General features: G+C 45.5%; 1 protein-coding gene across 1 annotated transcript in view; it reads right to left on the reverse strand.

Annotated features, from left to right (window-relative positions):
* NFASC (neurofascin) overlaps positions 1-15,119 on the reverse strand; it is an 80,462-nt gene that overhangs the window by 49,502 nt on the left and 15,841 nt on the right. The window contains exons 7-9 of the mRNA XM_007953519.1: positions 5,039-5,150; positions 4,255-4,439; positions 2,777-2,908 (exon numbers count right to left, since the gene is read on the reverse strand). Of these exons, the coding sequence (XP_007951710.1) occupies positions 2,777-2,908; positions 4,255-4,439; positions 5,039-5,150 (429 nt within the window). The remainder of the gene's footprint in view (positions 1-2,776; positions 2,909-4,254; positions 4,440-5,038; positions 5,151-15,119) is intronic.

Consider the following 15,119-nt stretch of genomic DNA (forward strand, 5'->3'; position numbering starts at 1 on the left):
GCGGTTCAAACCCACCAGCCACTCCTAGGAAGGAAGGTTGGGCAATCCTACTTCTGTAGTGATACTGCCTTGGAAACCCAAGGAGGGGTCGCTATGAGTCGGGTTTGACTCGACAGCACATAAGAACAACAACAACAGCACTACTTAATCCGTCTAAGCTTCAGTTTTCTTGTTTGTAGAGTGAGGATAACATGTTATTCCATGGAGCTTTTAGAAGGATGATATGAGATTGTATGCATGTATAAAGTGATTAACAAAGCATCCAGAACATAATAATAGTGATTATTATTGTTGTTGATATTTTAATGCAATGTGCATATACTTAAATGTGTTTTGAAAAGGATAGAGCAATATACAAATGGAAGGCACCTGAGCATTCTCCAAACATCTCCAAAGTTAAACCTATAAACCAATGCCTTTTGGAAATGGAGAGTCCTTGTACTTGCCAAAGCTCCCCTGGTCTTCCCTGGAAATATATTCTAATCAGTGAGAGAATATTCCCTCTTGTGGTTCTCCCTACTGCTGGCTGGGGATGTGGAGAACTGAGACTGGGGAGTGGGCAGGTCTGGGGTCTTAGTCCTGTCCATAGTCATTCTGAGGCTGGGGCAAATCAACAAACCCCTCTGGACCTCATCTGCTTCATGAAGAAAATGGGAAGGAATCATTCTTATCTTTCCCCTACAGTTAGGAAGGCTCTGGTGAGAGCATGAGAATGAGCAATAAAAAGAAAAGCTCTCTAGCGATGTGAAGAACTGCTGCTTGCATCATTTTTAATCCTCAGGAGGTGACTTCTTCTATAAGATTTCTGAGCTAGGAATTGATGTCTTGGCTTGCAGAGCCCATGAACTCATCCAGGATCACTCGGACCTATAGGCAAAGTTGGATGAAGGACGATCCAAGAGTCTGGCCTCCTGGGCGCCACTCTGCAGACAGCAGTTCTGAGCCCAGAACTGGAGAATCAGCAGAAGGTGAATGAAGATGAGGTCAGCATCCTTCTCATCCTTCTTCGAGTTCCCACTCAGCAAAAAGGCACAGAAGAAGGCAAAGCCAGCAATTTCAATGCCTCTTTGCTCTCTAGTTTTCATGGAACCAACTTCCTTCCCAATCACTCCCCTAAATGCTCCCTGGGGAGAGTGACAGGTGACCTCTCCAGGGTCAAGGCTCAGCTGCAAGTCTTGGGCTCTAGATTAGTTCAATGGTGATGTGGAGTTTGGAGCCTTTGCCTGCCTTATCCCCAAAGTGCTATTGGGACAGGAGAACTGCAGAGGGCAGGAAGTGTCCACATCTCTATGTATCCAAAAACCAACCAAACCCACTGCCGTTGAATCAATTCTGACTCATAGTAATCTTACAGAACAGAGTAGAATTGACCCATAAGGTTTCCAAGGCTGTAATCTTTATGAAAGCCGACAGCCATTATCTTTCTCCTGCAGAGCAGCTGGTGTGTTTGAACCACCAACCTTTTGGTTTGTAGCCGAGCAGTAACCACTGTGCCACCAGGGCTATTTTAGTATGTATTAAAGGGAATAATGTTTCCTGAGGAAACTGCATATACAATACTAGATACTACAGGGGTGTTTGAATCTATAGCAACCCACAGCTTTAATACCAGCTATGTATTCTTGGCAGTTTAGTGTCCCATGAGAGCCTTGCTTCCTCCTTGTAAATATTTGAGACTAAAGAGGTAGTATGATGCAGCATCTTGTATAGTGCCTGGCACACAATACATATCTTCAAATGTGCATTCTCAGACTCTTCTCTACCCGTTTTCCTGTTTCTCTATTGTTTCTGCTTGCTTTTGTTGGCTGCTGTTCTTCAGTTAGAGTCTGTATATTCTTAATCTGCATTTTGTCCCTTTTGATTGATATGATTGTTTACAATGACCAGACATTTAAAAAAAAGTAAATGCAGGGTTTATTTTGAAGAAATCCAAGGATGTATGGAAACAATCAATCCAGGGTACTAGTAGAGCATGGGAACCTCAGCCTACATGATCATGAGACCAGAAGAACTAGATGGTGCCCACCTACCACTGTCAACCACATGGAAAGGGATCAGTCCAGGAGATGCTGGATAGACTGGGAGAAAAATGTGGAACAAAATTCAAAATCATAACAAAGACCAGGCTTACTGGTCTGATAGAGACTGGTGAAACCCCCAAGACTATGGCCTCTATTCACCCTTCAGTCTTGGAAATGAACTCACTCCCATGGCTTCCAGACAAACAACAGACAAGAATATAAGGTGAACATTTACACCAGTTAAGTACACTCATGGGAGATCAGAAGGGCAGTATTTGCACAAGGAGATGGTTCAGGGGGCAGGAATGCCTAGGAAAGAAGGACACAGGGGAAAGGTAACCACAGGGAGGAAGTGGAAAGAGGTCTGCTACATTGTAGGGATCGCTGTCAATGTCATGAAACAAAATATGTATGAACTGTTGTATGGCAAATGAATTTGCTCTGAAAACTTTCACCCAAATCATAACTTACCAAAAAAAAAAAGAAAAAAGTAAATGCAAAAAAGGGAATATGGTGTGAAAACCTGACCAAGACTTTGATATCCAAAGAGATGGGCTGCTCTGAGAACCATGGGCTGCTTCTTCTCTACCTGTTTAACTCTACCCTTTAGCTGCTGTTCTTGAGTTAGAGTCTGTATATTCTTAATCTGTTTTTTGTCCCTCCACCTCTGGTACAACCCGGGTTGGTTCACAATGGTGGGGGTCTGGCACCTCTGACAAGCAAGAAGGTTGATGGGACAATAGCTCATTACTTACATTGCAAAGGTTCCCCATTCACCATCCACTGGACAGTGGGTTTGGGATTCCCATTGGCTCGACACACCAGTCTCCCATCCTCACCAGGAGCCAGGATGAGGTTCTTGGGTTCATCCAGCCAGTAAGGAGCAGCTAGAAGATAAGGACAGGCACAGGAAAGGGAGTTAGATGGCAATAGGCAGGCAGTGGAAACCCAATGGGCTCCCTCTAGAAAGGCAAGAGCCCCGAGTTACAACAGCAGGTCCTCACTGTCTGCCCTCCAAGCTCATCCTCAGCAAGGGCTAGAGAGATGCCTTGGTTTAGCCTGCATTGAGTCAGTTGGACAGCACAGATACTGGCCTGGCTATTTTGAATTCACAGAACAATAGTTCTAAACTTAGGCTATTCATTAGTATCCCCTATGGAGCATTTAAAAAACAAAACAAAACAAAACTGATGCTAAAGCCCTATCTCACACCTACTAAATCTGAATCCTCAGGGGAGGCCTGGCCAGCTGATGCTTTTAAAGGTGCACAAGTGTTGATAATGTACATTGAGGTTTCAAACCACTTCCATGGCAGGTGGTTAAGTGGGCACAGGGTTGCTCTTCCTGGATTTCCCAGGAATCTCTTGGATTCTGTTGTTGCTGCAAGGTCAGATCTTCTTTTAGATACTGAACTTTGGCTGGAGCAGAGGTTCTTAGCTGACCATTTTCTTCAATGGCTTGCAAAATTTTGTGAATATAGAGGTCTGTGTTTTTTTTTTTTTTTTTTGAGAATTGTGTTCTTTGGATCAGATTCTCAAAGATCTTCATACTCAAAAAAGGTTAAGGACCACCCGGTTTAAGTGTCGTGCTGGAACCAAGGTCACAGGACCAACTGTCTGGATACTAAGAAATTCTTGTTCTGTGGTTTCAGACCTCATCACCTCAACCATCCACTCTGCCCCAGGCTAAGAAATGACTCGTACACTCCATAAACATGAGACCTCTATTGCCTGTGACACCTGGCTGGACCATCTCTGCATTTGGAAGAAGGAAGTCAGTTTTTTAAAAATAATACAGGCCATTATGACTCCCCATTTTTAAAAAGAATTACAGCACCATGCACGAGTACACAGACAGCACAGGGCTAAGACGACACACTATGAACGGGAATGAAAGAAAGAACAGACTGTGGGACTGTGATCCAAACAGCCATGGAGGAAATTCACCTGCTGAGGGGTCCCTGGGTACAAAGGAGAACTGGGTGATGGTTGGGGTGCATCTCTTTCCCTTTCCTTAGCCTTCTCTCCCTACCTCCCTTCAACCTCTCTCTCTCTCTCTCACACACACACACACACAACTGTTGACACCATCCATGGAGGATCACAGTTGCTACTAACTTGTGTGCTGGAAGGTTCCCCACTCAGTCCACCCCCTAGCCACCCTCAGAGGGAAGGGGTGGTTATGGTGTTTAGGGCTGGCAAAATAATCATAATGAGAAATACACACAACGTACCCTTTACTCTCACCGAGATCGTGTGCCGGATGCTGCCCATCTTATTGGAGGCCAAGCAGAAATACTCCCCAGAGTCCTCCTCGGAGACATTGGTGATGCGCAGAGCCTTATTAAAGTTCTCAAACTTGGCCTTGTGAGATGGGAGGTCCCCACCTTTCTTGTACCATGCGATGTCTGGCGTTGGGCTAAGAAAAAGACAAAGCAAGAAACAAAGGACTTATCACTAAATGTGTCCCTGTAACTCTCTGGAGTCTGGGATGCCGAGGTCTCTAAAAGTTTACTTGGGCCCAGGAGGGCTCATACTCTCCAAAAGTTCATCTTTCCCACAGAGGGGGATGCTGGCCACATAGGGCCTAAGGGATTTATCTGAGGTCACACAGCATTCTCACACCCCTACAGGATTTCTAACACTCTCCTCTCCTCATTATGCAAAAAAGGAGATGGCCAGAATGCGAGAGAGAAGCACTAGTCTACCAACACTATTTCCGGCTCTTTTCATTGTACTTTGTTGTTGTTGTTAGCTGCTGCCAAGTTGATTCAGACTTATAGCCACCCAATGTATGCAGAGTAGAACTTCTCCATAGGGTTTTCCAGGCTTTCAGAAGCAGACTGCTAAGACTATTTTCTGAGGTGCCTCAGAGTGGGTTCAAACCTTCAGCCTTTGGCTAGTAGTCAAGCACTTAACTGGTATGCTCCCCAAATGTGGCAAGAGCAAAGCTTGGACAAACCCCCACCCTTAGTCTCCTGGAGAGTGGCCCAAAGGGAGGGTGCAGACTATACTTACACCCCGGAGGCGATACACTCCAGCAGGAGGTCCATGCCTCGAAGCACCATCTGACTGCTCACAGTGCCCTGGGGATACATGAAGCTGGGTGTTCTTTCTGCAACTCCTTGGGCTAAAAGAGGACAGAACAAACTCTTGTAAGCCTCCTCCCCAGAGGTCCGACCCAGCTAGGCCAAAGCTGTCAGGCTGGAGAGAAATGTCATCATGCCCTTGCCTATCCCCTTACCCTTGGAAGTGCTCAGCCCTGGACCCGCCCAGCTGAAGCCACCCCCAGGGCCTGGGCGTCAGTAAGAGAGGTGTGTTAGGAAGCACGCAGGGCTCCTGGGCCCCGCCAGCACATGTGTGTGAGCAGCTCTATGCTCCCAAAGGATCTGCCAAGAGGAGTGTAGCTTCCCTCTGAGTGCAGCAAACTTCTTCCCTTTAGCAGGGAAGAAGGTGTCTGAGCAGTAAGGGGTCAACTCCCTGAGCATCTGGGAGACAAATGTGGGGTCCTCCCAGGACAGGTCATCTCAGTAGCAGTCCTTTCCCTCTGCCCCCTAGAGAGGGATGTGGAAGAAAGAGAAGGCATGGGGCTACAGGACAGACAACCTGCTCTTTGGGGCCCTGGAGACAAGGAGTTGGGATGAAGCCACAAAGACCAAGATGAACAGAAATGTGGGGAGAGTTATTAATGGTTTAGCAAAGACATGGAGAGAATTAATGAGCAAAGATGACAGGAAATCACTCTGGGACCAAGACCATTCTGCCTCCTCACTAATGACTTTGGAAGGGGGCTGGAGAGGGGGATGTTAATTGGATGTGAGATTTTGAGAAGGGGGAAGTGAGAGGAGAGTGGCAGCCAAGATGGAGGAGGTGATTTATAATTCAACTAGGCTGCATTGCAGCCCCCAGCCCAGAACCAACGAGATGGAAGGCCAGTAGGCTCCTCAAAGTTGGCATTGTCAGGATAGTTGGTTGTCTCTCTGTGGAAGGGTCATGCAAGTGGACCCCACCTTACCAAAGCCTCACCTGTCTCCCAGACCTCTTTGCAAAGTTCTATGGAAACAGATAAAGGAGAAGGGAGAAGAGCAAGGAGTTTCCAAATAGGAACCCCTGGGCAAAGGGCAAACTGGGGGAGGCATCTTATAGCCCAAAGGTGTGTGGGTTGCAAACAAGAAGAGTTAAAAATAAAAAGTAAAAAAAAGAAAAAAGAAAAAAAAAAAAAAGCTGAGCCAGCCTGTGGGTTTAATAGGGCTTAGAGACTCAACGGGAGAAGTGAGAGATGGAGGGAAGGTAGAACTGCTAGGAGCTAGGAGTTTTCAGGGACACCTGGAGTGAGAATAAAGGTGTTTATCTGGGGACTGAATTGGTGCTGGCAGAGTGATGACCAAGTGGCAGCAGGAATTCTCACCGTTTCATGGATGTTGCCAGCAGAAAACCAAAGGTGCTTGTTGGGCTAGCTGGTCTCTGGCTGGACTAGTGGGGCTCCTGTCCTAGGGATGCCCATTAGTACAGGGGAAGTATATTTCACAGAGTATGCATCTATGCTATCCTTTTGCCAGAGGGAGAAATGGTGATTTTTCCACCTCAGAGGTAAAGAGGCTGCTGGCACGATACGTGGCAAGTACTGTTGATCGAATGTTTATGGGGTGAATGAATTAAATGAGGAGAGAGAACACAAAACAAGGCGAGTTTACCCCACACATCATTTCTCCCTGCAGATGCCCTCATCTGTCTTACCAGCACACACATATACAACAGGGTCTACTGAAGAGGTTAATCCATTATGTGGTTAATTGGTTACCATATTTATCTATAGCTTTTATAGCACCCAGCTCTCAGTACCAAGGAAGCCTGATGCCAAAAAAGCAGCAGCCTCCCACCCATTGCCACTGAATCACCAGAACAGTCAGACAGCACACAGTCAAGGGCAACATGAAGAGAAGGAGATTTCAGGGCAGGAGGCCCTTGTGTCAGGCTGATGAGTCTGTCCAGAGCTGGGAACCCTGGGATCCTATGGAAGCAGTCCCAACGCAGCTGGCATACTCCTTTCAAGCAGGGATAAAATCTGGAGGAACCAATGTGACCCTGTGGACATTTAATTTACACCATAGCATGCAACACCACAAGCACATGTGACCAGCAAAGCATTAGGGACGGGAAGGAGGAAAAATTAGCACAGAATCCTGCTGTGGATGTCTTGACATGCCATGAAAAGGTCACGGCAATACTTCATTTTGTAGGATGTAGACTGGCAACTGCAGAATTATCCCTTAGGAAGAGAAGCTACTGGGAAGCAAGCCAAAAAAAAAAGGCAGGGGACCAAGCCCCAAAAAACAAACCCACTGCTGTCGAGTTGATTTTGACTCACAGTGACCCTATAGAACACAGTAGAACTGCCCCATATATTTTCCAAGGCTGCAATCTTTATGGAAGCAGACTGCCACATCTTTCTCCCACGGTGTGGCTGGTGGGTTTGAACCACCAACCTTTTGGTCAGCAGCTGAATGCCTTAACCAATGCAGCAACCAAGGCTCCTTTAAAAAATAAAAATGAGTAATAATGTGGACCAACATGTGTTGGGCATTCACTATGGACCCAACATTGTGCTAACAGCTCTACCTACACCATGTTGTAGATAATCCTCACCACAAATATGGGGGTGTTATTACCTCCATTTTCAGCAGAGAAAACCAAGGCTCAGCAAAGTCAACAGACTTTCGCAAGCTTACAAGCTAGTTATGTTTGGGATCCTGTACCATTTTGCTCTATTGCATGTGCTCTTTCATCTACTCTAGATTGTCCCTATTGTCTAAAGATGGAATCGTGGGCTTTATGGGGCAGCAAACTCCTGATAACTTGAGGTTTTCCACCTGAGGCTGGATGCTCATTTGATGGTGATACCATGAGAGAGCAATACCCCGGTGGCCTGTTGAATGAGTTGACCCTATGGATCCTTCCAACCCTGAGCAGGTTCTATAGCAGGCATCTCACTCCCAAATCATGCAGGACTCTGGCAAAAGAGCAAAGTTATGTCTTTTTTCTTTTTTTTAAAAATATTTTATTGTGTTTTCAGTGAAGGTTTACATAGCACTTTAGGGTCTCCCATTCAACAATTTTTTCTACAAAAATCATTCAGTGACGTGGGTTACATTCTTCACAATGCGTGCACATTCTCAATATTTCCATTCTGGTTGCTCTATTTCCATTAATCTAGTTTCTCTGCCCCTTGCCATTCTCATCTTTGTTTTAAGGTAACTGTTACTGTTTGGGCTCAATAGGGGATTTTTTAAAGGAGCACAGTACTCATGGGTGATATTCTTTATTTTGTGAGCCAGTCTGTTACTTTGCTAAAAGGTGACCTCAGGGTCTAGTTTCAGTTCAAGGTTTAAAGAGTATCTCAGGGCAATAGTCTCAGGGAGTTGTCCAATCTCAATCAGTCCACTAAGTTTTTATTTTGATTTTTTTAGGAATTTGAGGCCACATTTTTCTCCCATTCTATCAGGGCCCACCTACTGTGGCCCTGATCAGAGTAAGGTTATGTCTTAATGTGCTGTTAAGAGCTTCAAAAAACCGGCATGAGTGATTCCCAGTGATTCCCTCAATCACTGTCAACCTTCTACCTTCATGATACTGAATAACACTAACAAAGGCCTTTGGCATAACTATTGGGCCACAAGCCAAAGCACTGGTGGAATAGCTGGTCCTGCAGGGGTGGTAAATGGCTTCCTTATTTTATATCATTAAAGGCGCAAGTCTTGGAGTTATGTGGGGCTGAGTTGCTCACCGAAGATAAATAATAGATACCCCACTTGCCTCTCCTTCTGACAGTGAGCTTTGGAAATAACTTTCTCATTCAAACCAAAGAAAACCAAAGTACAAGGGCAAAAGAGGCGAAGGAGAAGGATATTTTTTGTCTTAGTGAGCTGTGCTGGCGAAACTCTCCACTATGTTTCCTCCTCTCACTGTCTCAGCTAAGATTCAATCTTTCCTCAGTGGCTATTAGGTGAACTCAGGCCCAAGCTGAGAAAATGAGAAACACAGGAGGGAATTAAGAGGCTCCCAAGGCATCTCATCTAGATTCTTAGGGGTACAAAGAGTTTGAAGAGGAGTTAGGGAGACACATGATATCATTAAGGGGTGAGAAGGCTGGTCCTGAAGAGGATGTTATGAAGCACTGTGGTTGGCTGCAGCAGGTTTCACATAATTTAAGAAGGGGAATCCTGCTGGTGGTTTTGGGAGCCACTTACCAAGGGTGGGTGTATAATTTCTCTCTCTGGAGCAGCAGACTCTGAAAGAGGCTCCAAGACGAAGATGATGACTATATCGAACTCTAAATGGTGAGGGTGACAGATGGATCTCCTGTGTCACAGGGCCCCCTATTTCATCCTGGAGGCAGGCATTCCTGGAGATTCCATCCAACCTGATGATGTTTCTGATACCCTTCCTGCTTCAGGGCTAGGATCTGACCTAGCACCTAATCAAACTCAGAATCCAGATGCTAAAATTCATGACTGTGTGGATGTTGGAGCTTACCATGTAGGTCCATTTGACCTCTAGCCCCAAATAGCCTTCTGCTCTCAAAAGCTGTGGCTCATCAGTGGGCTCATGGGCTTCCAGGAGAATCTGATCATCAGGAGAACACCAGGGGACTGCGTGGCCTCAGCCACAATGGCTTTAAACATCCAATGAATAATGCTCTCAATTGTCTCTGTGGCAAGGGAAAGGTCACGCTTGCTGAAAACCTTAGCTGCTCCCCTCTGTCAAGTGCTGCATGCTAATAGGAGAACAGGGTTTAATGAATGAGATGGATCTAAGGACCACTGCCAAAGACAGCCATTAGGGGCAGCTGGATCCTGGATCCAGATCACATTTGCTGCTTTGATCCTCATAACTAAGAACCAGAGAATTATGGGGCTGGGCTCACGGCATCCCATCCACCTCTCTGGGTCTAGGGCAGGTTGACCAAACAACCCCAGAAGAGAAAGACTTTCTCTATTAACACTGGACACCTTTTAGTACCAGGAAATTTCTTCATCTAACTCCAAATCCCTCATGTTGTATTTGAAGCTTTTATTCTGGCTCAGTTGTCTACACAGCTGAGGCTGTAGACAATTTCTGTTTCTTTAGCTTGCCTCAAATTTCTCTCTCCATAATACTTTCTTCCCATAATTATGACTGACTTTCTCCTCTTGGCTTCTTTTCAAGTTCTCTGTGTCCTTCTTAACTTTAGAAGCACAGAACAACTGTACAAGATACTGTCAACACAAAACCATTCCCTCTAATACAAACAATGAGTAACATTCATTAGGCAATAACGTGTCCCACATCATGCTAGGAACCATATGTATATTATCCTGTTTAATCTTCACAATAATCTTATGAAGCAGGTAATATACCCATTTGGCAGATGAGGAAATCAAGGTTCTGAGACACTAAGTGACTTGCCCAAGGTCACTCAATGGGTGTGCCAAGGAGCCAGGATTTAATTCAAGGCAGTCTACCTCAGAGTGCACACTCTTAACAACCATGTCTCTTTGTGCCTGGGTGGTACAATCTCAGGCCAGCTTCCCCTGTCACTTACAGGTCAGGTGGCATCTGGTGTATATCAGAGGATACTAGCCCACTGTAGGAGTCAAATGCAATTAGGGGGTGGCTCTACTGCTGCAAAAGAGACATGTCATATTTCACAGCCAAACAGAGAGATGAACTGGGCATTTTTCATAGCACTGTGTCTCTGTCCCAGTCCCAGCATGCAGGAAGGGTCTGGCCATTTGGAAGGAGACTTCAGCCTCTGTCTTCCCTTGTCACTTGGTATTTCTTTCTATAAGTGTGAAACTAGTTGTCATTTGCCTGATATGGGTCTCACTTTGCCTTCCTATCCTTTCTAGCTTTATTCATAATTAGGTAAGATCTGCCCTACACTGGATTGAGGACAAGGGGCCAATGTCTCTGGAGAGTACTTACAACTCCCACACCTTCTCTTGTCATCACATCTGCTACTGTAAAGGAGTGGCTGAAATCACTCAAATATCTCCCCTTAATAAAACAGCTCTATGTGGATGCTCTCCTGGATGGTTTATTTTATATAAAGTGAGAAGCTTGGATCAGATGATCTGTAAGGGACCCCCTGGCTTGATATACTATGCCTTTAAGATTACTTCCCATAATAGAGTAGAGGGAATGTGATTTAGAAAAAGGCACATTCCATACTAGAGCTCTTGGGCTCTTGACACAATAGTGGTTGGCCCCATTATCTTGAAAACAAATCATGCCAGAATCCAACCAATGTCCCCTGCTTCCTTGGGCAGTAAATCTTGTTGCCAGAATCTCAGTGTGGCTCTGCTGCTTGATGCCAAGTTAGAGCCTTTGCCTCTCTCCCTGGCTCGCTCTTTCTCCTTCCACCCCCCATTCCAGACACTGATCATTGTTTATATTAGCATAGCACAGTACAGACACTTCCTATCTATTTAAGCCCACAATGACCCCCCTTGGGACCTGCAGCCTCAGCTTCTGAGGCATAACTGATGATGAGGCCAGCTGCCTCACCTGAGCCACCAAATGGTGATCCCTCTGGCTGCTCAAGGGAAACCAGAAATTCTTGAGTCATGGGGTGGAGATGGGGGAGACTCAGGTGTGGAAATAGCCAATTAAATTAGAAATATGCTTCACAGCAATTGTTCCACAACTTGCAAAAGTGTGGATGATGAGCACTGCATTTGCACACACAACCAGAGGAGAAAACTGGACTGGTGATGAAGTACAATGGATAGTCCAATGTCACTTAACTTACCTTGAAAATGAACTCAGAGCTGTGCTCTTACACATATTTCCCAGATTTTAAAGGCACATGGCACCTAGCTATGAAATGGTACCCCAGTAATTAAGGCTAGTCTATAAAGCCAGCCATTCACATCCAGACACCTAAGAATTAAGTAAACATATACTAAAAAGCTTTCTATGCTATTTAAACTACTATAGGAACCAGACTTCCTCTATTCCCTCCTTACTATGGAGACTCACCTATTCTCAGATATTTTCTATCCTGAAGACAGGAGCAACCACCACTGATTCCTAAGTTTCACTCCAACTGTCATTGAGTCAACTCCAACTCATAGTGGTCCCATGTATGTCAGAGTAGAACTGTGCTCCACAGGGTTTTCAATGGCTTATTGTTTTGGAAGTAGATCGCCAGGTGTACTTTTTTTCTGAAGCACCTTTGGTTGGACTCCAACTACCAAACTTTCAGTTTATTAGCTGAGTGTTAATTGTTTGCCCCAGCCAGGACTCCAACTTTCTACTAAGGCCACCAAAAAGCTCTTTTGAAGGCCTATCCTGGATCAAACAATGTGTCTAGAATTTAGCAACTAAAGGTTTGCACATTTTAAGCTATACCCCTGACATGAACAACCTCAAACTCCCAACTGGCCACCTTCTTCCCAGTGTGCAGCTTGCTGGAGGTGTCACTTGGCTTGGCCAGCTGTCAGACCTGCCAGGCAGCAGGGGTTAATACAGTGTTATCAGTCAGATTAGGCAAACTGGGGTTAGGATGGGCAAGGTTACTCCCAAGGTTACCGCCACGACTCACCACTGTACATGTCAGGGTGGTTTCTTAAGGACGAGTCATTATAGGGATGGTCTGCAATAAACAAAAGAGGGTGAGCAAACAAGAGGCCATGGAGAAGTCATGGAGGCATAAATAGGGCGAGAAAAAACAGAAATGCAAAGCCACAAAAACAACCGAGGCGAGTAGCAGTGTTCTTTAGCAAAGGAAAGACATGGCATTTTTGGAAAGGAAATCTGCTTGGTGAAGAATGAGCAACACAAAATAGCCCCAAAAAAGGAAAGAAAAAGTTAAATCCTGCAAAAGAAGTAAATAATAAAGTAAGGTTTTTTTTTTTTTTTTTTTTAAATTAAAATAATTAGGCTTCAATTGTAATTGCTTGGTCCTACTAGGTCTTCAAACAAACGAGACAAGGATTAGTGGTGTCCCGCAGAAGTCTTTGGAACAACTCCTTCCCAGCAAAGGCCTCAGTTCTTGGGACTCTGGATCAGCAAGCTCTCGGGGTAGCTAAAGAGAAAGGACTGTTAGTGAGCCCTGGGGAGAAAAGCTAAGTCCCACCTGAGCAAAAGCAAAGTGGTAGGGGTGGGAAGTAAACAAGAAAAGACAGTCCAAGAGGAACATTTCATCAACAGAGTGAGAGAGAGCATCTTCGGCAGTGCCCGCCAACTGTATGCTGACTAGCAACCAACCCCACCCCTATGTCTGACCAGGTGGGTACCGCCATGTTCATCAGGCATCTCTGTTGGTAGAATGACTTCCTAATGAGGAGGCTAGGGTGGGCATGGTCCAGTTTTGGGACTGGAAAGGGAGCTTGGGGACAACAGAGAGAAAATGTGAGCTGTGAGCTCTAAGCTTGGCCTGGGAAAGGCTTGCTGACTAGGCTGGAAATTCAGGTCTCTAGAGTAGCTTGGCACACAACAACAACAACAACAGAGTAGCTTGGGGTGAAGAAATGTCTTAAGGAGAAAGATCAGTGGCTTTAGTGCCAATGTTGGGTAACTAAGACCTTTAGGCATTTAATCCTCAGTGAGAGAGACAATTTGGAAAAGGGAGCACAGTCAGGCAAATGTCCTTAAGTAGCTTTTCACTCTTGTACCACCATTCCCTTTCAGCTACTGGGCTCAAGTTTTGACAGTCCCCACAGGGGGTGGAGGGTAATACAGCTGACTGGAAGCCAAGCCGACAGCCCTGAGAAGCCCAGAACACAGTCCAACTGCCTGAGGGAGAAGATACGCTGTGCCAGAACATTTGCATATTTGAAGACAGATCAAATCCTGTTACAACTAATTGCAAGGGGGTATGCAAGTTCCTTCCCGGGACTGGCATTGTATCACATCTCAAATCTGTTTAAAACCTAGTGGAGTGATTCCATCATTTAGAATTACCCCTGAGGATGAGGTTTGTTGTACAAGACCTAGCCTTGGTTTGGAAAGTCAGCTTGAGTAGGTTGTTGTTGTTGGGTGCTGTTAAGTCATTTTTCAACTCAGTGACCCCATGTGACAGAGCAGCACTGCCCTATAGAGTTTTCTTGGCTGTAATCTTTACGGGAGCAGATCACCAGGTCTTTCTCTAGTGGTGCCACTAGTGGTGGGTTCAAACTGCCAATCTTTCATTTAGCAGCTGAGTGCTTACCCACTGCACCACTAGGGCTCCTTCGGATTGAGTATATCTGAAGCTAAAGGTGGAAAGTGATCTGTAAAAGAATGAAAAGGAGGGCGGCAAAGGGGCTGCAGCTATACTTGGGAGGTAATGTTCCTCTCCTACCTGCACAGATGAAGGGGCCCTGTGTCATGCTCCCACACCACCAGGTGAAACGGAACCTCTCTTGTTCAAGAGAAATTATCCATACTTACGCTTAGCACTAGCATATGTGGATTCTAGAGCACATATGGGAAATTCAGGGGGACTTTCTGATACATCTAAGGATGTCACTTAGACCTTCGACACTAGAAAGAAACAGGGTTAACAACCATCTGCCCCGGGAGGAGCCTGCTCCCTCACCACAGCTGCCCCTATGCAACAGAAAGCCCCAGCAGGGTCCCAATACCTGTTAAGACAGGGACAACATGGGACAGGTACATCTTTGTCAGCCCAACTCCACTGTCTATCTTCAGCTGCATTCCAAACCAAAATTTTAAAGTGATTTTAGACGCCCAGTATTTTGGATTATGTACCTTTCTGCCCTTTCTTTGATGCAGGTGTTCAAAAAGTAGGTGAGATGAGAATTATTTCTTCCCAAATGGAGAAATTATGACAGAAACAACCTAGTTAGAACAGGGTCTTTGGAGCTGCCCCAACTTAACTGTCCTGCCTCCCACCACCAGACCTGGTTCTGAAGGTACAAAAAGGAGCTTATATCCCTTCCAGACAGGAAAGCAGAGAGAACACAAGTGTGCTATTTTGAGCAACTGGGCCCAATTTGGGGCTGGCTCAGATGCCAAGAGCTTGCTCCCAGCCAAAGCTGTCCCTGGGAGAACTCCAGGAAGATCACAAAGCGCTGTTCCAATCACTGAGGGGGTTTCTCATCATACAGAGGCA

This window comes from Orycteropus afer, unplaced genomic scaffold, assembly GCF_000298275.1.
Source record: "Orycteropus afer afer isolate SDZICR_OR568_19922 unplaced genomic scaffold, OryAfe1.0 scaffold00013, whole genome shotgun sequence".
In the NCBI taxonomy this organism is placed as follows: Eukaryota; Metazoa; Chordata; class Mammalia; order Tubulidentata; family Orycteropodidae; genus Orycteropus; species Orycteropus afer.